Here is a 26,643-nt window from a genome sequence, read left to right as displayed (position 1 = left end):
GAGGCAGAGTGGGGGGTCTAGGGGGTAGGGAAGGAAAAAATGAAACAAGATGGGATCAGGAAAGAGAAAAACCCTAAGAGTCTCTTAATCTCACAAAACAAATTGAGGGCTGCTGTGGGGAGGGGGGGTATGGAGAGGGTGGTTGGGTTATGGACATTGGGGAGGGTATGTGAAATGGTGAGTGCTGTGAAGTGTTTAAGCCCGATGATTCATAGACCCATACCCCTGGGGCAAATAATACCTTCTATGTTAATAAAAATAATTAATAAAAGAAAAGAAAATGAAATAAAATATTTTTAAAAAATTAAAATTTCCTATTCCAAATATTCCACAACTTTTTAGTAGGGACAATTTTGATGCTGTTTCCCAGTTGCATCTATAGTTCATCTTTGTCATCTAATGAAAAATGTTTATAAGAAGTAATAATTTAGGAGATATATATATTCTCTACAGTCTTCCTGCAGAGCACAAAATAGTCACTTTCTGACTGCTTATCATTTTAATGGCACTTGATATATGCTGTGTAGCTGTACTGTAAGACAAATCTACTTTCCACAAAACAGCCCTTTATTTTACTAGACTGACTTGGAGCTAACCCCATCCTGAATATAATCACAGACACTCAAAGAAACAAACAAACAAAAAAACACTTCAAAACGCCATCCCTTATTACATATAACACATCTTATACAAGTGATCTTTTTTCAAAATTGTGGTTAAAAAAAAAAGTAACAGAATTTATCGTCCTAACCATTTTTATATTTAAATGTACAGTATAGTGTTAACTATATGCACATTTTTGTGCAACAGATCTCTAGAACTTTTTCATCTTGCAAAACAGAGACCTGAACCCACTGAACCTCTCTATTCTCCCTCCCTGTAGCTCAGGCAACCACGGTTCTACTTTCTAAGAGTTTGATTACTTTAGATACCTCATAAAAGTGAATCATGCAGTTTTGTCTCTCTGTAACTTGGCTTTTTTCACAGAACCTAATGTCCTCCAGATTCACCCATGTGGTAGCGTGTGCTAGGATTTCCTTGTTTTTTAAGGCTGAATAATATCCCATTGTATGGCAATACTATGTTTTCTTTATCCGTTCATCCATTAATGGACCTCTTTGCTATAGTCAATATGATGAACATGGTGTGAAATACCCATGCCATCTTTTTAAAAATTAAACTTAAAGTAATATGTATATATATTAAGTTTTGGGAAAATATAAAATAAAATGGAGGGAGAAAATGACCTTCACTTAGCCTCCTTTTTCTTTCTTCTATTCCCTTTCCTGCCTTTCCCTTGACCCATTTTCCCCTTCTTCCTGCCTTGGCCTACTCTTCTCCATCCCTTCTTCTGTTTTCCTTATCTTCTTTTTTTCCTTCTATATTGCCTTGCATCTCCCCCAGCACCCTAAATGTCCTCTTCCTGAAGTCCAGCTGTCATGGAGATAGGCTCTTTTGCCCTTCTCTGCCTACCTCCCTCATAATCAGAATGGCATTCCTTTTCCTCACTGTATTTTTCTAGATAAGTCTAAGTAGCATATTTTTAAGTGAATTATATTCATTACTGACTGATTAGGAGCCAGAGCTTTACTTCAAAGAACCAGAAGAGTTACTTCAAGTCCTCACAGAGCTGGAAGAGCAGAATCTAACTTTGGTACAATATTCCCAAGATGTAGATGAAAATCTTGAAGATGTAAATAAAAGAGAAAAACTTATACAGGATAAAATGTAAGTTATTAAGAACAAGTAGATTTATTCCATTAAGCAGACTCTAACCTGAGACAGATTCCTTCTTATTCCTAAGTGAACCTTCCTCAGGGTCTCTCTGGATTTAGGGTGGGATTTTTATTAATAGTAACTTAAATTATAGGGTATAAAATGTAGAAGTTATATTTACACAGAATAGACTTTCATTTTAGTCTCTACTTCCTTTTACTTGTCAAAATATCTTCCTAACTAGCAAAAATAAAAGGTAGTTTGAAAGATTATAAAGAATTAAAAGGTACTGTCTTAATTTTTTTCTTATTGAAATAGAGTTGACACACGTGTTACATTAGTTTCAGGCATACAGCACAGTGATCCCACAACTCATTAGGTTTTGTTTGGGGCAGTTTTCACTCTACCATCCAATGAATCAAATCAGGCTTTGGATGATAATCCTAATCTATGCATTTTTCCCTGGTATGACAACAAAGTTATGTGCCTCAAATATTATAGCATTTTATAATGTACATATGTAGAGAGAGCTGGCCTCTCATAAAAGGGATTTCTGTCAGGGGAAGGAGGCTGGATTTGATGACTCACAAAGCCACTTCCGTAAAATTTTATATAATTGGAAGGAATATTGGAAGCTACTGGCAAATAGCTTCGAATTGCAGAGACTAAATGTGTTTATCTACCCATTATAAAAATGTGTAAAGCCTCTTTAGGAAGTTTTCTGGGGCAAAAGATGGCAGTCTTTTCAAACAGTGGGTGAAACTACGCTGAATTTTGGAACAAATTAACTTACTCAAAAGTTAAAACCCTACAAATCATGATTTTATAGCCACCCCATTACCACTAGTGTATCCTTTTCACCCTTGTATCCTCTCCCCCAATCCTTACCACATATGGTGCTCTCACCCTGACATATATGAGTTTTGGGGACGATGTGGTAGGTTGGGCAGGAAAAGCACTGTCAGAACAGAATCTATCTCTAGATCACATCACAACTCGGCTTCCTGACACATCATCTCTGCTGTTATTTGGAGGGTTTCAGAGGAACCACAGGAAGAAAATGCTTCCTGGTGGAAGTTAAAGGCAGTATTTATGAATTTACTATTCTCATTTTACCTGAAAAGTTGCATGTAATTTGACGAAGTCTTAAACTACGAACTTGTGTTTGGCTTGCTAGACATAGGATGTTGATACATGATATGGAAAGTGTTGAAAGTCCTGACTGATGATTTATTTCTAAACCAGAAATTACAGACAAGGGTCTCTTTCTTCTTTTGCCATAGAAATAGCAACATAGAGTTTCTTCTGAAGCACAAGGAAATGCTTAAGGCTAGCTGTGAGAGAGAAGAGGAAAAAGCAGCAGAACTGGAATTAAGGTCCAGGCTATTTAGTTTTGGAGAATTTCAGTCAGACACTCAGGTAATCCTTCTTTGCCTATGGTAATTTTATTTTGGCTCATATTAATAATAATGTGCATTCCCTGTCCACTAAACATTGGAGTGGGGAGTTAAAGCACACCACAAATCCTAGGCTGATGACAGAGGCAGAAAACCAGTTTGGGATTATCATATCAGTATGCAATAATCAATTTACAGAGTAGAAAGCATTCAAATTGGCAATGGGACTCTCTTAAAATGTTGCTCTAATTATTACAAGATCTGATACTGACCTTTCCCCCCCATAGATACATTTCTTTTAGAGTGTATATACATGAAGTAGTTCATTGCTTATGACCATTTTGATAGTAATTTGAAGAGCAAATAATTAACAGGGGAAGCACTGAATCAAAACTGAATGGAGTATCTGCCCAGCACTGAGCCTCTAACAGATTTTGGCTTCTCTTGCATATGTAGATCCATTATTGGAGCCCCTGTGACACACATTTATGTACTATTTACCTGCACATCTCTCCCAGCTGGGTGCAAATCCCTTCAGGGCAGGGACTGTATGAGTCTTCCTAGTTAGATATGTTAAGTGTCCCTATAAAGTAGGTGCTCAATAAATGTTTGTTGAATGAATGATTAGTTTCTAGACCCACAACAAATTCCCACTAGCATTGATTTCCTTGTAAAAAATCTCAAATGAACCAGGTGGTGGGTATTAGAGAGGGCACGGATTGCATGGAGCACTGGGTGTGGTGCAAAAACAATGAATACTGTTATGCTGAAAATAAATAAATAAATAAATAAATAAAAATAAAAGTAAATTTTTTTAAAATCTGAGAAACAAAAACAGAATACAATGATAAACTATGAAAAAAATCTCAAATGAAATAAAAATTCAAATCTCATCTGTGAGGCTAATAAAACATTTATGGTTATGAACTTGATTTTCAAACAAAAGTAGATTTGGGGGAATTCACTCAGAAGACTGTCCTCCCTAACCATAGGATGGGTAAGGTTACATGACTCGTTTTACATAAACTCATTTTACATAAACTCGGGTTTATGACTGGTTCACACACACACATTTCCTAGGGTGGTAGAGTAAGTATCCTGAGTTAGGAGGGAAAGGGGTCATGCACTGCTAGAGTACAAAGTGTGATGACAGCCACGTTTCAGTTCTTCAGTGTTGGCTTTTTCTAAACCTTGTGTGTGGTAAAATATATGTAACAGAATTTACCATTTAACCATTCTAAGTGTACAGTTAAGGGACATTAGGTATATCTGCAGTGTTGGGTAACCATCACCACCATCTATTTACAGAATTTTTCATTATCCCAAATAGAAACTCTGTATCCATTAAACAATCTTCCTGGCCTCTGGAAATTTTTATCCTACTTTCTGTCTCTATAAATTTGCCTATTTTTAGATATTTCACATAAATGGAATCATACAATAGTTGTCCTTTTGTGCCTGGCTTCTTTCACTTAGCATCATGTTTTCAAGGTTCATCCATGCTGTAGCATGCGTCAGAATTTAATTGCTTTTAGGGCTGAATAATATTCTACTGTATTTACATTCCACATTCTGTTTATCCATTTCTCTGCTGATGAACGTTTGGGGTACTTCCACCCTTCAATTGTTTTAAATAATTCTGAAGCTGACTGACACAAAAAAATGTCAGATAAATATCAGCGATGTTTCACCCTCCCCCAACCAAACCCCCTTCACCCAAGTTTAGGAGAGCTATATAAAACAGTAACATTTTCAATACTCTTAAATGTCAAGGCAATTGGATCCCTAAACACAATAGGTAGAATTGATCTGAAAATCACTTTTTAAAAGATAAATTTGGGTCACAAGTATAATTTTGGTATTCAAGTACTGCACAGTCTGGGGAAATAGGCCTAATAATTCATAGTGTGTCCTAGAGATGTGAAATGCTAGTGTGGAAAAGGGGGTACAGAGCAGTAAAGTTGATAGGGGAAAAATATTCTTAGAATCACTCCCATTCTTTCAGATGGGCAAAACATAATCCTTTATGAGTAAACAGTTTTATCTAATTTTGATATTCATAAATCATCATACTTTGGATTTGTAATGATAAAATCAGTATTTTATTCATTCTAAACTTCCACACTCCTAACTACTTAATCCCTAAAAACATTTTTGATTCGATATTTTACTTTTTTTTTTTTTAAGATTTTATTTATCTGAGAGAGAGAGAGAGAGAAGCACGAGATGAGGAGGGTCAGAGGGAGAAGCGGACTTCCTGCTGAGCCAGGATCTGGATGTAGGACTCTGATCCTGGGACTCCAGGATCTTGACCTGGAGACACTTAATGAAGACAGGCACTTTAACCAATAGAGCCACCCCAGGCATCCTTAATATTTTAAAATAAAATTTAAAATTCAAATATAATGTAATATTGAAAAGCACATAAATTATAAGGTAATTATAAATTATCTCTTAGGAAATTTCCTCACAGTGAATATACTCATGTAACACCCCTCCACCCTGGATTAGGGAATAGATCACTATAACACACCTCAGAAGCCTCCCTCACGCCCCCTTTCCTGTCTCTGCTATCCCTCACAATCCTACTGGTCACAATCCTGACTTCTCTTACCATCCATTAGCTTTCATGTTTTGAACTTTATTTAAATGGAATCATGTAGTATGTCTGGCTTCTCTTTCTCAAAATTGTATTTGTGAGATTCATCCACGTTATTTGGTGTAGCAGTTATATTTTCATTGAACATGAAATGGAATGTAAGCTACTGCACAATCTGCAGGATGTATTAATCTCTTCTTTCTTCCTTTCAAACAGGGAGCTGATCTAGTTCAATTGGGAGTTATTTGCAGTCAGCACACAGGCTTGAACTACAAAAACTTAAAATGACAGAGACAGCTCCTGCTCCTATCCAAATTTGATATAATCACTCCTAAACATCACTCTGGTCAGATCACTTCTCATTCACTGTTGGAAGGCATCCAGTCCTTACTTCTCCCAGCTTCCGGTCTCCTACAATTTCGGCCCACTCTACCTCTCCAAGCCGGAGAGCGCCTCCCATCTTTTGCAGCCTCCCGGGCAGGCCCTCCTTTGAGGGAATCTGGGCTGCGTCTGCCATCTAGTGGCAGCTCCGGAGATTGGACACTTTTCACTCTGTCATCAGAAGGCCTGTACTATGAGCTCCCTTTTTCCTTCGCCTTTTGCTCTGTTGGGCTACACCATCAATCTTTCTCATACATGAGTATTTATTCCTTAACCTCATTCCCTGATCCTATTTTTTCTGCTGTTCTTACCTTGTTATCTTAAGAAAACATCTTTGTCTTTTCCTTTCCTGTTTCACAAGAACTTTAAAAAAAAAAAAAAAAAGGGCATTCTGGAAAGACATCTGAAAGGCTACTGCTCATCTACTCCTAAAACTCTAAAACTCTTTAAGTTCAAGTTTAAGCTCTTTAGTGTTCAAGAGCTCTCCTTCAGAAATTTTCATTAACAACTAACCATTCTTATTAAAGTTGCTTTTTTCTCAGAACCAGGGTTCAAAATATTTTTAAAAATAGGACTCCCACTGCAGCAAAATTGTTTTTACATACCCAATACACACTTCTCCATGATGGGTAGGTTGCTTTTATTTTCCTTTTATAGTTTTCTGTATTTCTAAAGTTTTCTAAAAGGAATACACTGAAATAAATAGGAAATATAATAAATGTTATGTAGAAAGGGAGAGCAAAAAAGAGTTTTATGGCAAACAGGCCTTTTGCCTTTTTCTTTTAATAATATTACTTTGTGCTTCTCCCAGTTTTCTAAAAGGACCATTTTTTTAAAGTTTTGAATTTTAATTCCAGTAAACAAAGTTTTTATCAGACATATAAAAAGGAGCATATTTTATATATAAACGGGAAACACATAAGTGTCAGAGAAGAAAGGGGGTGCTTAGTGGTAAACAGTACCATCAGAAAGGTGGTTAAACCAGGAAGTGGGAAAGAAAAGCTGTTGGAAGTAAACTATTACTAACAGGTCTTGACTTGTAATTAAGTGTTGGTGGCTCTGTAAGGAGACTGTGATTCCAGGAGGGGTTTCTCATGGCTCCTGGAGCCACATCTGTCTCGAGTGTTATTTGTTGTTGGCTTCATGATGATTCTCATCTTCTTGAGCAGAAGCAGGAATTGAGGCAGGAGGCTACCTGGAGAACGATTTACTTTGCCCAGCAGTTTATTGAGATCCTCTTAACTGCGAATGCCAAATTCACGGTGGAGAAAGAGGCTGAGAGTTTTTTGGTCCCGAAACACGTTACCTACCAGCTCGAGCGTATCTACCAACAGTTAAGACGGCGCAGTGGCCAGGTACAGGGATCAGCAAGGTTTGGCCCAAGCGTCTGCTTAGATCAGAATACTGCAACGGCTTTGCAATGGCAAGAGTGAAAATTAAACTCCTTGAAAGACGTTGTAGGTCAGCCTGGCAATCTGTTTGCTTGTAACTTTTTTTTTTCCTCTGAGAATGCATTCAGTCATTTATTCAGCAAACATTTATTAAGTGCACAGTTATGAACAAGGTGCTGCTTTAGGTATAAATGTAAACATAAGAAATAACTCCTACCCTCCGGGTGCTTACAGTCTAGAAGGGGAAATAAGGCAAGTATGCAAATAGCTTTCATACAGGATGACTGTAGTTTCAGCAATGAATAGTAAGTGCAAAAGAAAACAAAACAAAACAGGAAAGCTCATCCGCTGTGTTGCAAGGAAATGCACTAGCTTGGCAAAAAACAAAAAGGATTTAAAATGTATATATACGTTGCCTCTACCTGAATGCTCACAGAATCAGATACACAAAAACTCTCAAGCAAAAAGATACTGTCATACTAAAATTGCTTTTTATACCTAGACTGCAATATCTTTAACAGAAAATAGTCCAAGATGTTACTACAGTATAATTCTGACTATAAATTATATTGCTGCTGTATTTTCTCACCGTTCTATGTTATATTGAAGTTATTTAAAGATTATTTATTAGAGCGAGAGAGAACATGAGCGGGGGAAGGGGCAGAGGGAGGAGAGAGACAAGCAGACTTCCTGTTGAGCAGGGAGCCTGCCCTGCAGCACGTGGGCTCAATCTCAGGACTCTAAGATCATGGCCTGGGCCAAAGTCAGGCCCTTAACTGACTGAGCCACCCAGGAACCCCCATTAAAGTTTTTCTTTTAAAAAGGAAGTATGCAGTAGCATATAAGAGCCTTTTCATTGTTAAGATAGTAAAATGGAATTTTACATTTATTGAATGAACAAGAAAATGGTGATGAGATGTTATGTTTTCTGTTCCCTTTTTCTTTTCAATCTCAGGAAAAACTGATAGACTCTCTTAGTAAAAAAATTAATCAAGTATACAGAGTCTGCATTGGAGATGCTGATGTTGGCAGCCTCAATCCAGTTCAAAAGCTGGTAAAAGTAGAGTCTCGCCTGGTAGAACTGAGTGATCTCATTGAATCCATGCCCAAAGAAAATGTGGAGGCAATTGAGAGGATAAAACAGAAAGAACGGCGGCAAAAGTACAGTCAATGTCTTATGATAGAAGTGTAGTGACCGACTTAATGAGATGAGAAACGATCTTTGCTGGGATTCCACAACACTGAGCAAGCCCCTATTACATGGCGAGGATCACGATAAAGATGCAGTAGACCCAAACCCTGACATGCCCTTCTCAGAGCGACTACTTAATGTGGAAGACACACTTGTCAAATATTCTTATGAAATAATGTGTCATTACCAATAATGAGCATTGTGAAGAAGAGTTCACTGGGGCAACTGATCTAGTTTGAGATGGATAAAGGGTCATTTTAGTTTGAAAAAAAAAAAAAGGATTTTCAGAATGAGTATTCACTACTTTTATTTTTTGAAGAGGTATCTCTTGTACTTGTAGTGGAGGGTCCAAAGTATAGAATTAGGAGCCCTTCACTGCAAGACTTTATAAAAGAATTGTTTGAAAGTCAAGAGCCATGCAATGAGGGTTTTTCTTAGTGTATAACTAGCAACACTTACACACAGCATCTACACATTTACTCATTCATTCCTCAAGACAACTTCATGAGAATTATCAACCCCGGAACAGCACCCTCTCCTCACCCCGACATACCCACATCCTTGCCTACCGGCCTTTCCAGGACAATGTACTGATTTATAAACTTCTATATCGAGTTAAATAAGGATAACTACCTTTGAGGAAATAACTATAAATACATGATCCCTAGTATAATGTAGCATGTAGAGAATGCTTATAGGTGGACTATTGTTCCTGTCATAACAATAATAACAAACAAAGTTAAGAGGCAGACTAGCACTATGGCTGACCTGCTTGGCTTCAATGCAGGTTCTGCCATTTACAACTTCTGTGACCTTAGGCAGGGTAAATAACCTCTCATAAGTCTCAGTTTATCTGTAAAATGGCAGTAATAATGGCACTTATCTCATAGGGTTTGTGCTTGGCACATAGTAAGTATTCAAATCTTAAGCATTAATGTTAGATATTTTGTAGTGCTTACTGGTTGGTATATGGGGGATATTGTTTTTCCCATATCAGAACAAAGTCCAGAATATATTAAGGTGATCCTGATGGGATTTTATTAAATATAAAGCAAAAATTTTTTTACAAAAAATGCCTCCTTCTGTAAGATGACCTATGACCAATTACATTAACAGCACTTGCATCTTTTCTGCAGTCAGAAATATATTCTCACTGAATTGTAATTGCAACTTATTTTCAGTTGTGATGTATGAACCTAGTTCTGATTGTTTATCCTTCTTATCAAAAAGAGAATTTTGTTTTTCCCAAGTACATAACACCTAATTTTGCATAAAAAATGTTCAGTAAATGTCATGCTTTTAACTGTGTAAATCTATAAAACAGCTATCACTTACTGAGGGTCTGTTCTGCACCAGGCATTCACCTGGACAGTTAACATGGGTCATTTCATTTAATTTTATCCTCACAACAACCCTGAAGAGAACAAGGAAAAATGCATTTCTTGGTCTTAATTTCAGGATACCATTGAGAAAGATTAACTGGAAAAGTACACTTTTGTGGTAACTCGTTGAACTGTATACACTGTGGTTTGTGCACTTTTCTGTACACTATACTAAAAAGGCTAATGGGGGGTCTGGGTGTTAATTCAAGAGGCCTTGTACACATTAACTGTAAAGTGCTAAAATGTAAGTGGGGTAACAAGAAGGCTTTGCTGAGGTGCTTGTTCTAGACCAAGATCTGGGTAGATTTTAATTCTTCAAAATGGTGACAAGCAGTTTTCTCCCATTTTAACACAAATGGGATCTGTTGCTGAGATTTCACTGGAATATTCAAATGTCATAGCATGGGTGAAGGTGAATTAGGTGAGCTTTTAGGGAGATTTTATAATATTTAGGTAGTCTATTTCCCAAAAATAATACAGGTCTTTTTTTTACTTTCTGTGATTTTTAGTTACAAGAATGTCTTCCTTTTTTGACAGGTTACGTGAAGAGAAAATGAAAGAAAAACAAAAACACCAGGAGGAAAGGCTAAGAGCTGCTCTGGAAAGAGCAGTAGCACAACCGAAGAAAAAGGTTTGTGTTTTGTTACCAATAGGTCCAGCTCTATCAATATGTGAGTGCTTCTGTGGTATAAAAACAAAATACCTAATTCATGTAATTTATCCAGCTTTGATTGGTCTCTCCCTGATTCCTTGTTACTTGGAGGATAATTCAAATTTCTGGGTCTACGGTTCTCCATTAGACTCACTTTTTTTTAGTCTCACTTTCTTCCCCTCTCCTCTGTTCTTTAGCTCCTGGTTTTTAATTATTTGAATAGGTAATAACAAGCATACGGCTCAAAGATCAAAAAATACATTAAGATTTAGTGGAAATAAGTCATCCTTTTCCCCTCCCTGGATGCAACATCTTAAAGTTTCATCTGCATCCTTCTGGAAATATTCTATGTATTTATGTATATCTTCTCCTTCTTACATGTAATAGCCATGAACCCTGCTTCTTTCAATCAACAATGTAGACAGCAAATCCAGAGAACTGCATATAATTGGGAGGGTCTTCTAATCCTCACTTTGTGAAAAATAATGAGATTAATAGTTGATGTTAAAATGATTTACCCAGAGTCGCTTTAGATTTAGCAGCAGGTTCAGCACCAGAAGTCAAAGTTCTTCATATTGCAAGATTACCTAACCAATAAGAAGCATGGGATTAGGCAGTCACTGAGTACATGGGGTCCATGACTTCCCACTGGGTATGGAGGGCCTTGTGTTTCCATATGCCACTCTCCTCTGGGTTAGGGTTTGAAATATACTTGGGGAAGCTGATTTTATGGTTATCTACAAAGCTACTACGGACATTGATTCTTACCACAATAATAGCTAAACTATGGTGAATGCTTACTGTGTGCCTCATAACCAACTTTTGAGGTAAGTACTTGAAGAAGTTTCTGAAATACAGTAACTGTTAATATACATGTCCAAAGGTGTTGATTATCTTAATTTCATTTAAATCGCATGTCAACTTAAAAAGGGTCTGGCTTCTCTAGGTCAGCTCTTCCTATGAAGACCTGACTTGTCCTCTTTCTCCCAAAGGCAAATTAACCATTCATCACCCTTCCATGTAAACATACTACTATTCACTAAGTTCACCAAATTGAAATGTATTTTTTTTTAAGATTTTTTTTTTATTTATCAGAGAGAGAGAGGGAGAGAGCGAGCATAGGCAGACAGAGGCAGAGGCAGAGGGAGAAGCAGGCTCCCTGCCGAGCAAGGAGCCCGATGTGGGACTCGATCCCAGGATGCTGGGATCATGACCTGAGCCGAAGGCAGCTGCTTAACCAACTGAGCCACCCAGGTGTCCCGAAATGTATTTTTAATAGATCCAGCTTTCCTTCTAGACCATGAGTGAGTTCTTATGACCTTTGTGTCCCCAGTGCCTGGCACACAGAGGTGATTCAATAAATGCTTATTGAATTAGCAGACTAAAAATAAGAGTGAAAACTAAAATGGGAAGAAAAATGATCAGCTGACAATGTACAAAGACCTCTAACAAAAGTTCTTATCAGTCAGGGCACTTGATCATCGGCAAAGTTCTCAGACAGTATTAATAACAAAGATTACCAAAAGATCATTGAGAGAAAATAACAAAATCTGACATTAAGAAAGAAATTTGGGGATTCCAGTCCCAAAGAACATTTCTGTTAATAAAATGATGGGGAGGACTGCTACTGTTAGTTCTCAAAGGCCAAGAATGTCAAATTCTGCAATGCAGGGTACAGTCTCACATAGTGAGACTGACCCTTTTGAGACACAGTGGAGATATTCCATCAAATCTCATTTTCAGGGACGCCTGGGTGGCTCAGTCATTAACCGTCTGCCTTCAGCTCTGGTCATGATCTCAGGGTCCCGGGACGGAGTCCCACACTGGGCTCCCTGCTCAGTAGGGAGCTTGCCTCTCCCTCTGCCCTCCCCCCTGCTTGTGTGCATTCTCTCTGTCTCTCAAATAAATAAAATTTTTCAAAAAAATCTCATTTTCAACAGAGTAACTTTCTCATCCATTTCTTTTACACAAATTCAGATATAGAAGCAAAACCAAATAAATACATAAAGGAGGGGGGAAGACTAAAGAAGAAAAATAATTAGTATAATAAACTTGAGCATATGCCCCAGAGAATGAATAGGTACAAATCAAGGGCTTTCCCTAAGCCTCTCCTGGTGGGAACACATCTAAGGGCCATCAGGATTACTAGTGTTGAAGATATACATGGTTTTCTCAAGTTTTTGTCTAACAGAATTTTTAAATGCCAGTCAACTGGTGTTTGCAGAGGAAAATGATCTATCCTAACCAATGGAGGAGAAATTTTGCTATGGCACTGAGAAATGAAATGTTGGCCTCAAACGTGGTGCTTTTCTAGGTCGACCACATCTGAAACATATAGGCTTTTTGATACTAACTAAATCTCCTGACTTTCCCATAAAACCTAACTGCTCTGTCTCCTGCATGCTGTGGTCCTTTATCTGTTACTTAACCCTACCTAGCATGCTGGACACCCATTAGATCATCAATCCCTATGTAACTGTGATTATTTACTATTTTGAGTCTTGTTATTCCTTGGAAAAATCATGTTAATGTTATTATTTTACTGATGGTTCAACAGAAAATAGTTATGCTAAAAAATATTAAGTATTTTTCTTTTGTTTCAGCTGGGAAGACGACTTGTCTATCGCTCAAAACCTCCATCTGCTAACAAACATGAAATACTTTTAGTCAAGGATACAAGAACAAAATCACTAGAGGATGAATATTTTTTCACTTGAATAGAAGCAGTAAGACATTTATTACCAGAATATTTTAGGCATATTTTGTAGATTTTGGTTTCCATTAATGGCAATATTCTGCCCCATATGCTGGCCTAACCAATTTGAGGATGACCACACTTATTCTAGTGGTTATAGGATTGGGAATGAGAGTTATTTTCCTTTGTTGAAGGCTTTTATTATCATATACTAAGTAAAATTCCATACAGCTGAACATTTTTATCCTTGAGTTGTCCCAGTTGGATACACATCCAAAGTCTACCTTACAGGTGTAACTATGTGGTGAATGACCGCTAAAGTGCAACAATGGCATTCTCGGACAACTGGGGACTTTAAATGGTCTAATTTGTTTTTAACAGTCCACAGTTCATAGTATATATTTTATCACTGTGGAGAATACATTTTAACAATGTATGATTCTAAATGGTTTTGAGGAGTCTAAAACATAAATGAAAACCACTAGTATATACTCAGAATTTAACTGTGAGCCTGGTTTTTAATTCACATTAAGGAGTTCTGTTCAGAACACTTAATTCTTGCAAGTAAACAAACCATATGCTTTTAGCCTAAATATCAATTCAGTTTCTACTGTGCTCTATATCCACAATCATTTTAATTTTCAGGTGATGTTTCAATTTTAGCTATAACATGTACATTACTTAGATTATACTGACAGAATTAACATGTAATTTGTTGACTATGTAAAATAAAACAGTATATATTAATTCTAAGAAAATATTAACTTTATGCATGTCAAAAGTTGTTCAAAAATAACTTTAAAAGAGTTGTTTTTAAAAGGTCTCAGTTAATATATAATTACAAGAAAAGGACTGAAATTCACCTTCATAAATATTTATGAAACAAAAAAATTTTCCCTGTAGAAAAAAAGAGAGTACTGAGCTTACAAAAGAAAACCAATTTGAATGAAGTTGAGTGGTTCTTAAAGTATTAATTCTGAATAATCTTTCAACTGTTTCAACATTTGAGCTCTACATTTAAATATCTGAATATGAATAGTTCATGAGTCAAGTTGAAAAAAAAAATGTTTATTGTCTAGAAATATATATAAAAAACGTTCCCCACAAAAGATGCTATTCTCTCATTTCCCCATCTTCTTCTTCTTCTTCAACACCCCTGATATAAAGGACATTATTACACCTGTAAACAGAAAAACAATCCATTTTGTTGTTCCAACTGGAAACCACATTAAGATCTGAATTACTATTGCTAGATATTTTTGGTTACAAAAATACTGAATGCTAAATTTACACTGTTATCATTTCTTTCTTTTTTAAAAATGTTTTTACCATTGATTTGTTAAAAAGCACTTGGCACTTATTCACCCAGTGGATGTTACAAAAGAGTATCTTTATGATCTTCTAAAAGGAATGACTCAAATTTGAAAATGTGACTCTAGTTCAAGAAAATGAATAAAATAAAAATCTCTAACTCCAGGCAGAGCCAAGTAAAATTCAAAACCAAGCTCTTGCAACTAAAACCACTGAAAAAGGTTACAGCTAAGAGCTAGAAAGTTTAATATCATCACTAGAAAAACCTTACGGATGAATAACTCCAAAAAATTTCCATTTTCTTGGACAAATTTAAGGATTTCAAAATTCTTTAAGTCTAATTGTAGAATATGTTAAATTACTAGTGATTTAAACAAAGTAATTCTGAAACTGAGGCACTAGTCTATTTAAACAGGTATTCCTAATGCTCTCTAGTCACTCCTTATATATACTACTGCTGTTTTGTTACCTTATTAAAACTTCACCCAAATGTCCAGACAATGCTCCATCTATGTATTCTTCTGTGTTTGCAAGCTTTAAATCAAAAGAAAATATATTAGTATAACACAGGAGGAAAATAGTATAGCACTACCTAAAAAATTATTAGGTAATACTGGTGAAAGAACTTATTAACTGAGACCTTTCTATACCAATAATTATCTATAATTGATAGATTAGCTTTTACTACTGCAGTACCTTTGGGTTTTATATAAACATTCTGTAAAGACAACACTGATGGATGTAGAATATATAATAAAGCTTGTTTCAACATAATTTTTTAAATCTGTTATGTAACATTTCTATTAGACATTAAAACAGTATATTAAAGAAGACAGTCTCCAATTTATGAATAAGTTATGATTTTAAAGCTTTCCAAAAATTCAGTTGCAAAAAGTTACAAAATTCAGAGCACAAAATCTACAGCTAAAATATCAAATACTCTTATATTAGTCAAGACCCAAACCAAAGAACTGAATAGTAATTTTTTTTAATTATGTGCTAATAGATCAAAATAAGTTAAGAGAAAGTTAAACAATTCAGAGTTACCTTTATAGTTATTTCAGGAAACTAATTTTACAACAAAATGTTTAGGTTTCCTTCCATATATAAGTAATAAACTTTGTTACTTTTAAAAACCACAATCACTTAAAAGGCTCTCTATGTCTACCTTTCCAGCCTTTTTATCATTTTTCCCCTAAGTCATTTTGCTTCAGCCTTTTTTTTTTTTTTTAAATTTTATTTATCTATTTAAGAGAGACAGAGAAAGCGACAGACAGCACAAGTGGGGAGGAGAGGGAGAAGCAGACTCCCTGCTCTGGCGCAGGGCTCAATCCCAGGGCCCTTGGATCACTGCCTTAATCTGAACCGAAGGCAAACACTTAACCAACTGAGCCACCCTGGCACCTCTGCTTTGGCCTTCTTGCCATGCCTTGAATACACCAAGCAAGTTCCTACCCCAAGGCCAATGTACTTACTGCTCCCTTAAACTGAGAGGCTCTTCCTTTGATACTCTCTTCAGTTGCACACTCAATCCTTTCTCTGCTTAAATTCATTCCCTCAGAGAACCTTTCCCTGGCTATCCTATCTAACACTGCACACTCTTGTCACGACCCCATTTTTGCTTTCTTTTTCTCAATAGTGTCTATCATTACCTGATATCGCATTACTTTGCCATCTGCCACCACTACAACACAAACTCCTCCAAAGTAGTGACTTAGTTTTGTTCACTGCTATATACACAGAGCCAAGCACATGAGCTCTTAATGTTTGCTGAATAAACAAATTAAAAACATCATTAATGTGGCTACTCAGATACATTTCATAACTCTAGCAGCTCAACAGAACTACATTACTTCTAAAATCAAATATTCAGTGGGTATTTTCTTCTTTTATTGAGATATAATTCCCATAGCATAAAATTCATTTTTACAGTGTACAAGTCAGTGGTTTTTAATTTATTCATAAAGTTGTATAATCACCACCACTAAGTCTGGAACTGAGCAGAACAGTATACTCTTCAGATCTTTCTATGGCCTTCATATATGATTCCTGCTTGAGGAATCTTCCAGGCCAAAACCATGCTCTGTAAGAACTCTGGGGACCTAAGCATCATCTGTTCAAATAGTAACCTCTTAAATTAAAGAAAATCTCAGCTTTCTGCCTACAAGTGCCTCTATTAGTACTTTTCCTACAAGTACTCCACTATGAAATACTTGGGAGTCATGCTTGGACTGACTACCCATCTAAGAAACCTTTAAAATCCATCTGCCATCAATCAGTCACATAAATACCTATGCTTCAGGAAAATAAAACTTCAAATTCCTTCATCGAAAACCTGGCTGGAAACTACTACAATTTTTTTTTTTTAAAGATTTTATTTATTTATTCGACAGACAGAGATCACAAGCAGGCAGAGAGGCAGGCAGAGAGAGAGGGGAGGAAGCAGGCTCCCTGCGGAGCAGAGAGCCCGATGCGGGGCTCGATCCCAGGACCCTGGGATCATGACCTGAGCCGAAGGCAGAGGCTTTAACCCACTGAGCCACCCAGGCACCCCAAAACACCCCAGTTTTTAAATGAGCAAAGCACATGAACAGGCATTTCTCCAAAAAAAAAAAAAATTATATATATATATACATACACACACAAAAATATATATAAATAAATGGCCAATAAACACACAAAAATCACAGTATCACTAATCATTGAATTAATGCAAATAAAAACCATGAGATATTTTATACTCACGAGGATGCCTATTATCAAAGAAACTGAAAATAACAGGTATCAGTGAAGAAACTGGAACCTGTATGCTTTGCTAGTGCAATGTAAAATGATACAACTGCTAGAGAAAACAGTCTGGCAGGGCGCCTGGGTGGCTCAGTTGGTTGAGCTACTGCCTTAGGCTCAGGTCATGATCCTGGAGTCGTGGGACCGGACTTGATCCCGCTGCATTGGGCTCCGTGCTCAGCAGGGAGCCAGCTTCTCCCACTAACCCTTCCCCTTCTTATGCGCTCTCTCTCATTTTCTCTCTCAAATAAAAAAAGAAAGAAAGAAAACAGTATGGCAGTCCCTCAAAAACTTAATTAATGTATAATCTAGCAATTCCACTTCTGGATATATATCCAAAAGAAGTGAAAGCAGAATCTCTAATAGGGATTTGTACACCCATGTTCATTGCATTATTCACAACAGCCAGAAGGTAGAAAACAATTCAAATGCCTATCAACAGACGAATGGATTAAAATGTGGTATATACATAAATGGAATATTATTTCAGTCATTAAAAGGAATGAAATTCTGATACATGCTACAACATGGATGAACCTTAAAAATATTATGCTAAATGAAATAAGTCAGACACAAAAGGACAAACAAATACTGTAAGATTCCACTTATATGAGCTAGAACAGAACAGAAAGAATAACATTTACCAGGGAACAGGCGAAAGAGGAGTTACTCTTTAATGGGTACAGTTTCAGTTACGGACAATATAAGAGTTTCAGAAATTGGTAATGGCGATAGATGCACAATAATGTGAATGCGCTTAATGCCACTGAGTTCTACACTTGAAAATGGGTCAAAGCGGGGCGCCTGGGTGGCTCAGTGGGTTAAAGCCTCTGCCTTTGGCTCAGGTCATGATCTCAGGGTCCTGGGGTCGAGCCCCTCATCGGGCTCTCTGCTCAGTGGGGAGCCTGCTTCCTCTGCCTGCCTCTCTGCCTACTTGTGATCTGTCTGTCAAATAAATAAGTAAAATCTTTAAAAAAAAAAAAAGAAAGAAAATGGGTCAAAGTGGTAAATTTTATGTTAGATATATTTTACCACAATTACAAAAAGAAAACAAGGGGTGCCTGGGTGGCTCAGTCAGTTAAGCATCTGACTCTTGATTTCAGCTCAGGTCACAATCTCAGGGTCATGAGATGGAGCTGCATGTTGGGCTCAAAGCTCAGCAGGGAGTCCACTTGAGATTCTCTCTTCCCTCTACCTGGTCCCCACTGCCCCCCACAAAATAAATAAATCCTTAAAAACAAAAACAACAACACCCATCCTAAACATTTATAGAAGCTTGCTTAACAGACATTCAGTCACAGTTCCTTTGGTTTGGCCTGTCCACTTCTTCGAGAAATCCTTTTACTGAATTACTTTGATATTATGTCTTTAGCATTCATTAAAAGACTCAAGAAATTCACTTGAAAAATTTCTTTCATTAAAAAAATAAATAAAAAAGAAAAATTTCAGAGCTAAATGTTGGGAGTGTTTTGCCTTTTCTGCAAGAAAGCAAAACAAAAACCTCATTTGTGTTTCCCTTATGCCACCATGACTCCCAATATTTGAGTTCTTTTTATTTTAACCACTAGAAGTCAATTCTGTGGCCGAATTTTGGTTTTACAGGTTTCACACACAGTTTATCATAGATATAACATCCTCCCTGAACTTGACTTTATTTCTGAATTTTGTTTTATGTCTGTCGGTTTGGTTGATTGCATTCTTATAAATCACAATAAACCTTTGAGAAGTTAAGGTAAAGCAAAATAAATACAATTTAATGATTCTTATAGCTTTAGCTTACCTGCATGTTCATATAGCCATCTACAGATACCAGGTAGCCTTTGTACTCCATTCCCCACTTAAGTTTCACCATTACTGGCTTTCCTGTTAATCCATTCAGGAAAGGTTTGGGATTGAGAGGCAAACTCTGCACAAAGAACAAAAACAAGACTCAATCAATTACTTTTCCTTAGCTCAGTTTTCGTTACCTACTTCCCTCTACCAAATCACCAATATTTTATGGTATCCAAATAAAGCAAGCTCTGGACTCACTCGCACTTTACCTCATAATTTTCCCTTCTATTTGTTGAAAAGCGTAAGAGAAATTTAAATACCCAGTTAGGGAATTTCATTCTGCATTCACTTAAACAATGAACACCTACTATACATTACTCATTGTTTCAGGCTATAAAGAAACAAAAGTAAAAGCAGTGGGGAAAAAAATGCAGATTACACTCCTTGTCCTCAAGCTCACAGGAGGAAGAGAGGCAAAACACATACAAACAGACATTACATTGCAATGTAGTAAAAGGATATATGCTATGTCTAAAGGTACCAAATCAATCCAGAGTCAAAAGGAGAGGTTGCCCAAAATAAGGAATGCCTCCATTTTAAAGGATGAGAGCTATTTCCAGAGGGGAAAGGCGCTGTTCTAGGTAGAAGAGGCTACCTATGTAAAAGGAAGGAAGGGTAAAGCAACAAGGCGATCTCACAGACGTACAGAACAATTCACTGATGTCATAGTCCACATATGAGGCTACAGAGGGAAGGAGGGGGCCGATGACATTTGACAGCTTTCGCCTGAATTTCAGGAGCTTGGTCTGGTGGGTCTTACTTGACTTAGCAAAGCTGCCTATACATATGGGCAATCACTTAACGCTTGTTTATTCAGCAAACCAGTCCTAGTATCCCCCAGTGAATTCAGACTTTTCCTTCCCTCATCTGCTCACCCATCAGCCCAAAGAAAAGAACCAAGAAACTTGACTACTAAAATTCTTTAGATAAGCATATTCAGAGTGATGTCAAAGAACACGGGAGCTACCGCAATGACTTCCTAACTTCAGGTTTTACTTGTCTTTCTCCAACTTAGGCACACGGCAAGTATTTTTACCGTGGGATATCGCTGCTTAAAATGCCTCGATGGCTTTCAAATGTAAAAGCCAGACCTCCTGACATGACCTAAAAGATCTGCCCGACCCTATCTCATAACTAGTTCTTGCAAGCTTAATGGCTTTCTCTCAATGCCTCCAACTGGTCCAGCTTTCTTTCCGGCCTTGGGGCCTATGCTCATGTTCCCCGTCCTTTGTACACTCTTCCTCTTGCTCTTTAAGGAGCTGGCTTTCGTATTTCCTATCACGTACGTGTCTGGATCCCATCCCTGACCACTCTTCCAATGTACCATCGCGCATCTTCATAGCATCCCGTCTGCTCTCTTCTTAGCACTTCACATTATTTGCGATTACATGTTGATACTATTTAGAGAGACAGAACCTGTCTTTCATACCCGACGGAGTAAATCTCGAGCGGGGTCCGCGTCAGTACTTTTCACCGCATATTCTGACGCCTACAACAGCATCTGGTAGGTAGCGGGAAATATGCGATCAACGAACAAATAAATGCTCCAGTGCTTGCGCTCTGTATTCCAAAGGGCTGCGGGGCCAAGAATCCCAACATGATGAAATGAAAGAGAGCCGATTCTGGGCGTGATAAGTGAAACCTGAAAACCGCTTCATCTTTAAACCGACCCTGCGGTTTCAGGCAGCAAGAATACCTCAGGCTCACATTCAAAAGAAGAGGGGAAGGGGCCGGGCACTTAGGGGAAGGGCATCAGAGAGAGAGCGCGCGCCTCGAATCCCCAGAGCAGGGAGAACAGGGCCGGGGACCGGGTGCGCCGCTCCTCACGCGGATGAATGGGAAACGCGCGAATCAACCACCAGGCCCGGCAAGCTGGCCACCGTTCTCTCTCGCTCTCCCTTCTTCCTCCTTACCATCGCGACTGCAAGCAAATATTGCAGGTAACTCGCCGCCGACCCAGGTGTAGTCCGTCCCTCGTGACTGGAGCAACCCCCGCCGGGCGCGAATCGCGGAGCTTCCAGAGAAATGGCCGCCAAACAGCAGCGTAACCTTTCACCTCCGACTACAGATCTCTCAGCTTCTGTGATTGGGCACAGAGAGACGCGTCCTGATTGGAGGAGATGGCTGGGCAGTGTCTCCTGGCAACCAGCGGTAGCACTGTCGTTCCAGCCTTCTGCGCGGCGCACAGCCCTGTGGGAAATTTCAGTAGCACGGCTTGCGGTAAGGGGTCCCGGGTAGGCTGCAAATGCCGGGAGCCGGTCCGGGTTTCTTGTCCATGTCTGCTCAGGTGCCTGGAGAGTTCGGCCTTGTATCCTGTACAGAGCAGATGTGATTTCTTGCCTGCCTAGCTAATGGGGGTTTCTTCTCATTTTACACCTCTGAGGACGGATTCTTGGCTCTTGCTCACTTTCCCACAGATTCTGTGATTTGGGGGCTCGTATTCCACAGTCCCCTTCTCTATTTTGTAACGCTTATTTCAACCCACTTTAAAAGAAGGGGGAGAAGCAGGACTAGACGAGAGGTGAAACACACCAGAGAAAGTCAAATACAGAATGTGGTTCAGATGAGATCAAATTGATTCTAGAATATAGTGTGGTGGTCTCCCTGCAGATGTTTCTTTTACGTTGCCACCAGGGACCCGGCGGTGTCTTTAATCAACGGTATTAATCAGAATCTCATTTCAGCTCTGATCGGAAATGCTAAAGGCAGTTCTTGGAGAATAAGCACTTTGAGAAGTGCTGGGTTTTATTTTCGTTTCCGTTTTGGTTTTGCGGCCCTAAGAAAATGGATTTGGAATTGAGGTTTGAATGTTATATATGGAGGCATTACGGAGTCGTGGGTTAGACTTTGGAGGCAGCTTGAGTTCAGAACCTCTGTCCATCACTTAGGGATGGTGCTGGGTAGTTTTTAAACTAAGGCCTTGGTCTCCTCCTTACGACCTTTGTTTACTTAGCTACAAATGGCCTCAAAACCGGTACTCTCCTAGGGTTTGTGAGAACTAATGTGAAAGAGGTTGGGACTTAAGAGCTAGTGAATGTTTACTGTCATTTTAATGTCCTTGAAGATGGTGGAGAATACTGACAAAATACAGTAATTTTTAGTGTAGTTTATGCCGAACAGTTGGAATTATTTACCCCAAAGTTCAGTGGGTTTTCCCTTTGTTTGACCATCCCTTAATGAACATTTAGCCTTTGTACAGACTTTGCCTTCCTATTATTTGCCAGCCTCCTTCAGTTGCAATAATGGAAGTCTTACTATACAGCCTGTGATTTGGGTGTTATGCTCCCATTTTAGAGATGAGGAAAATGGCTCAGCAGGTGACTTGACAAGGGCTACGTAGCTGGCTTTTACTCTGAAAACTCTGCTTTTTCTACTTCATAAAGTTACCTTTCAAAAGTTCAACATAGCTTTAAAAGTGTGATTTAAAAAAAAAAAAAAACTGTTTTCTCAGTGAAGTGAAACAAAGTATTACCATAACCTTTGTAAACATAGCTGTGTTTAAAGTTGTTGTTGGTTGTTTGTGTTTTTTAAGTAGACTCCACGCCCAATTCAGGCCTTGAACTCAGAACCCTGAGATCATGACCTGAGCCAAGATCAAGTCAGATGCAAAACTGCCTGAGCCACCCAAGTGACCCTAAAGTTGGTATTTATCCTCATGTTAAACATTAAGTTTACCTTTTTTAAAATAAAGTGGGCATAAGGCCATTAGTACTTTTTGAATTTTAAAAACCATATGTACATTTTTGTGAGAATTTGGAAATACAGGAAGTTCTAAAACAAAAATAACTAATATCACCAAAGAAAACAACTTCACTTTTTGGTGTACTATTTATTGAAACATATGCAGTTAAAATAAAAAAGATATCTACATAGAGTTTTTAGCTTGTTTTCTTCACCTTTATATTGAGCAAATGCTCAGGTAATTAAATATTCTTCTAAGGGTGCCTGTGTGGCTCAGTGGATTAAGCCCCTGCCTTGGGCTCAGGTCATGATCCCAGGGTCCTGGGATCGAGTCCTGCATCAGGCTCTCTGTTCAGCGGGGAGCCTGCTTCCCTCTCTGTCTCTCTGCCTGCCTCTCTGCCTACTTGTGATCTGTCTCTGTCAAATAAATAAATAAAATATTTGAAAAAAACAAAAATATTCTAAAAAGTAGTGTAACATCTATTACGCATAATTGCTATTATATATATATATATATATATATATATGTGCTAGTGTATTAATCATTCTGTTGTTCCCATTTACCCCATTATAAACTGTATTTTGTTTTGTTTTAAGATTTTATTTATTTATTTGACAGAGACACAATGAGAGAGGGAACACAAGCAGGGGGAGCGGGAGAGGGAGAGGGAGAAGCAGGCTTCCCGCTGGGCAGGGAGCCCTATCCGATCCGTTTCGGGGCTTGATCCCATGACCTGAGCTGAAGGCAGACACTTAACAATTGAGCCACCCAGGTGCCCCTAAACAAATGTGTTTTGAACATACTTTTTTTGTTTTTTTTAATTAATTATTTTTTTAATTTTTTTTTCATATTTAGCATGTTGTTTAACAACTTTTCACAAGCTGACCCTTTGAGGAAATGAAATGAAAATGGCAGAATTATCCATCTGAAGATCCAAGAGGTGAAAAAGGAACTCCTTTTTTTTTTTTTCCATTTTATTTTATTTCTTTTCAGTGTCCCAGCATTCATTGTTTATGCACCACACCAGTGCTCCATGCAATACATGCCATCCTGAATACCCATCACCAGGCTCACACAACCCCAACCCCCTCTCCCCTCCAAAACCCTGTTTGTTTCTCAGAGTCCATCATGAGAGACTTCTCATGGTTTGTCTCCCCCTTCAGTTTCCCCCAACTCACTTCTCCTCTCCATCTCCCAATGTCCTCCAAAAGGGAACTCTTTTGAGGGACACCATCTCAGTGGTGACACTGTAAAGTCCAGATTGCCTGACATACTGGGAACCATGTCTTAGGGGACAGGTTCCCACAGGTCTCTAGATTTAAGGGAGTCAAGTCTATGTTGAAGGCAGAGAGGAGGAAAAGGACATAAAAAAATGAGTTTTAGTTTTCCCACACCCCCCAGGGGTTTGTGCCAAGACGGCTCATGTGTGTCAATGTCAAGAAATCCCTTGGGAGCCAAGAGGAAGTTTCTCAAAACTAGAAAGGAAAGGTATTTTTCCCCTTGTGTCATTCTAGCTTCGGAGATATTCTATTTGTGACATATGCCCTTCCCCCAAAACAACAATATAAAGCTTAAAAAAAAAAAAAGGTAAAACAAAATTCTGTATTTTTATAAAACCTGATAAAAAATAGTATTTCCAACTGTACGGTTACCAGATGTGCACAGTCATCAAAAATGCGCACACTTCGTTTGGCCTCTCCAGCACCTTCAGCTTTCTGTGCCCGGTCTGCTTTGGCGACTCCATTTTCTGCAGGGTTTTTCCCATCCTTGCCAGCAGCAGCTTTCCCCTTTTTCCCTTTGCGTACCTTCTTTCCCTTCTTTGCAGGGGCCTGTTCAGGCTTGGGCTCTGGCTCTGGAGGGGCAGATTTAGCAGATAACCCGGCAGATCTTCTGGGTGGCTCATCCTTCACCGTGGCTTTATCTCCTTTAGCATCCCCTTCAGCCTTTCTCTTGGGCATGGTGGCAGCTGCGGTGGGATGTAAGCGCTGGTGGCGGGGATACAGGGGCGCGTGGCCTTAGCGCCGTCGGTTGGTGGGGGTGGGGGTGGGGGTGGTTGTGGGGCATGTTGTTCTTGCCTCTTCTTCACGCTGTTCCCAGAGGCAGACACGTAACTGACTAAGCCACCCAGCTGTCCCACATCATTGAATTTTGAACTTGGGACAGAACCTAGAGATACCTAGTCTAAACCTAAAATTTTGTAGATGATGAAAACATGGTCATACCATGATTTAGAGAGAGCCCCAGAATAGCCTCTGTCTCTCATCTTGTGCTTTTGTTCTTATTCTTAGCTACATTCTTTACACAAAGAAATAATGGAGTAAGGAAGGATGAAGAAAATATACAACCAGATATAAGATTAGAATGCAGACACCTACACCATATTGCCTTGTACACTGGGCAGAGATGGGCTGCACATTTCTCTCTAAACTTTTGGAGTCCTAGCAAAGGGAAATATGATTGGTTACATGATCCAATTTCTATAATTTTTTTTTTTAAGTTATTCAGGGAAAACACAATTGTTTCTATTTAGTCTGATAGAAGAGAAATTTCTCCCATAGTGTCAAGTCCGTGATCCCTGTACATGGACCCCAAGGCAAAATTTCAAAGTGAATGTTTTATTGGCAGGCACAATCCCAGGGCAGTACGCGTGAAACCAAAAGGTAAGACTGGGAAGAATAAGAAGCAGATACTAGGTTTCACATTATTGAGCTGCTTACAGCTCCTTCACAGAAATAATCAGTTGGTCAGCCATGCGGGATGTCTCTGGACAGGTTTATTGAAATATTATGCATTGGAACAGTCCCGAAAAGGGTTCCTAGGTATGGAAAGGGAATTTCCTTTCTGATTCCGTCCTATCTCCTGGCTTTGCATAGGTGAGGAAATCAGCTCCCAGGCTTTACAGCTTAGTGTGGTAGGAGGAGCCTAAGCAGTCAGCAGTCAGTGGAGGAACCTAGGACTTCAGGAAGTAGTCCTTGCAGAGGCAGGACCCCCGAGACAGATGAGACTGAGGAAATCTGAGTTGACACACACAATTGATTCATACGAAAAAATTTATTCATATACATGTTATATTAAAAAGGGTAATATAATTTATAATGATGTGGATGGAACTAGAGGCTATTTTGATAAGTGAAATAAGTCAATCAGAGAAAGACAATTATATGATCTCTCTGATGTGAGGAATTTGAGAAACAAGACAGAGGATCATTGGGGAAGGGAGGGGGAAAATGAAACCAGAGAGGGAGACAAATTATAAGAGACTCAATCTCAGGAAACAAACTGAGGGTTGCTGGGAGGAAGGGGGTGAGAGGGGTGGCGTTGGCTGGAGGATGGACACTGGGGAGGGCATGTGCTATAGGGAGCGCTGTGAATTGTATAAGACCGATGATTCACAGACCTGTACCCCTGAAACAGATGATACATATGTTAGTAAAAAAAGGTAATTTTAGGGGCGCCTGGGTGGCTCAGTGGGTTAAAGCCTCTGCCTTCGGCCCAGATCATGATCTCAGGGTCCTGGGATCGAGCCCCGCATCGGGCTCTCTGCTCAGCGGGGAGCCTGTTTGCTCCTCTCTCTCTGCGTGCCTCTCTGCCTACTTGTGGTCTCTGTCTGTCAAATAAATAAATA

The 26,643-nt window shown here is 38.7% G+C and overlaps 3 protein-coding genes across 4 annotated transcripts in view; 1 reads left to right on the top strand and 2 right to left on the bottom strand.

Moving 5' to 3' along the window:
* CCDC38 (coiled-coil domain containing 38) overlaps positions 1-14,311 on the top strand; it is a 48,239-nt gene extending 33,928 nt beyond the window's left edge. The window contains exons 12-17 of one of the 2 annotated variants that reach the window (XM_059186565.1): positions 1,577-1,728; positions 3,000-3,135; positions 7,263-7,448; positions 8,440-8,645; positions 10,596-10,689; positions 13,314-14,311. In XM_059186565.1, the coding sequence (XP_059042548.1) occupies positions 1,577-1,728; positions 3,000-3,135; positions 7,263-7,448; positions 8,440-8,645; positions 10,596-10,689; positions 13,314-13,427 (888 nt within the window). In that variant the 3' untranslated portion in view covers positions 13,428-14,311. The remainder of the gene's footprint in view (positions 1-1,576; positions 1,729-2,999; positions 3,136-7,262; positions 7,449-8,439; positions 8,646-10,595; positions 10,690-13,313) is intronic. The other variant, XM_059186566.1, reaches the window with a different exon arrangement.
* Positions 14,312-14,452: 141 nt separating this feature from the next.
* On the bottom strand, positions 14,453-21,500 carry SNRPF (small nuclear ribonucleoprotein polypeptide F). Its single transcript, XM_059186568.1, has 4 exons — positions 21,250-21,500; positions 19,284-19,409; positions 15,186-15,250; positions 14,453-14,585 (listed from the first exon to the last, which is right to left on the bottom strand). Exons 1-4 carry the CDS (start codon positions 21,250-21,252, stop codon positions 14,519-14,521), a joined length of 261 nt encoding a protein of 86 aa, XP_059042551.1. The 5' UTR covers positions 21,253-21,500; the 3' UTR covers positions 14,453-14,518.
* A 2,684-nt stretch (positions 21,501-24,184) lies between these two features.
* Positions 24,185-25,007, bottom strand: LOC131839288 (non-histone chromosomal protein HMG-17-like). The gene has a single exon (XM_059186567.1). The coding sequence runs from the start codon at positions 24,974-24,976 to the stop codon at positions 24,590-24,592; it is 387 nt and encodes a 128-aa protein (XP_059042550.1). The 5' UTR covers positions 24,977-25,007; the 3' UTR covers positions 24,185-24,589.
* Positions 25,008-26,643: the final 1,636 nt, after the last annotated feature.

This window comes from Mustela lutreola, chromosome 8 (assembly GCF_030435805.1).
Source record: "Mustela lutreola isolate mMusLut2 chromosome 8, mMusLut2.pri, whole genome shotgun sequence".
NCBI lineage: Eukaryota > Metazoa > Chordata > Mammalia > Carnivora > Mustelidae > Mustela > Mustela lutreola.
Note: the sequence above shows the minus strand (reverse complement) of the source record. Positions and strands in the feature narration are given on the sequence as shown.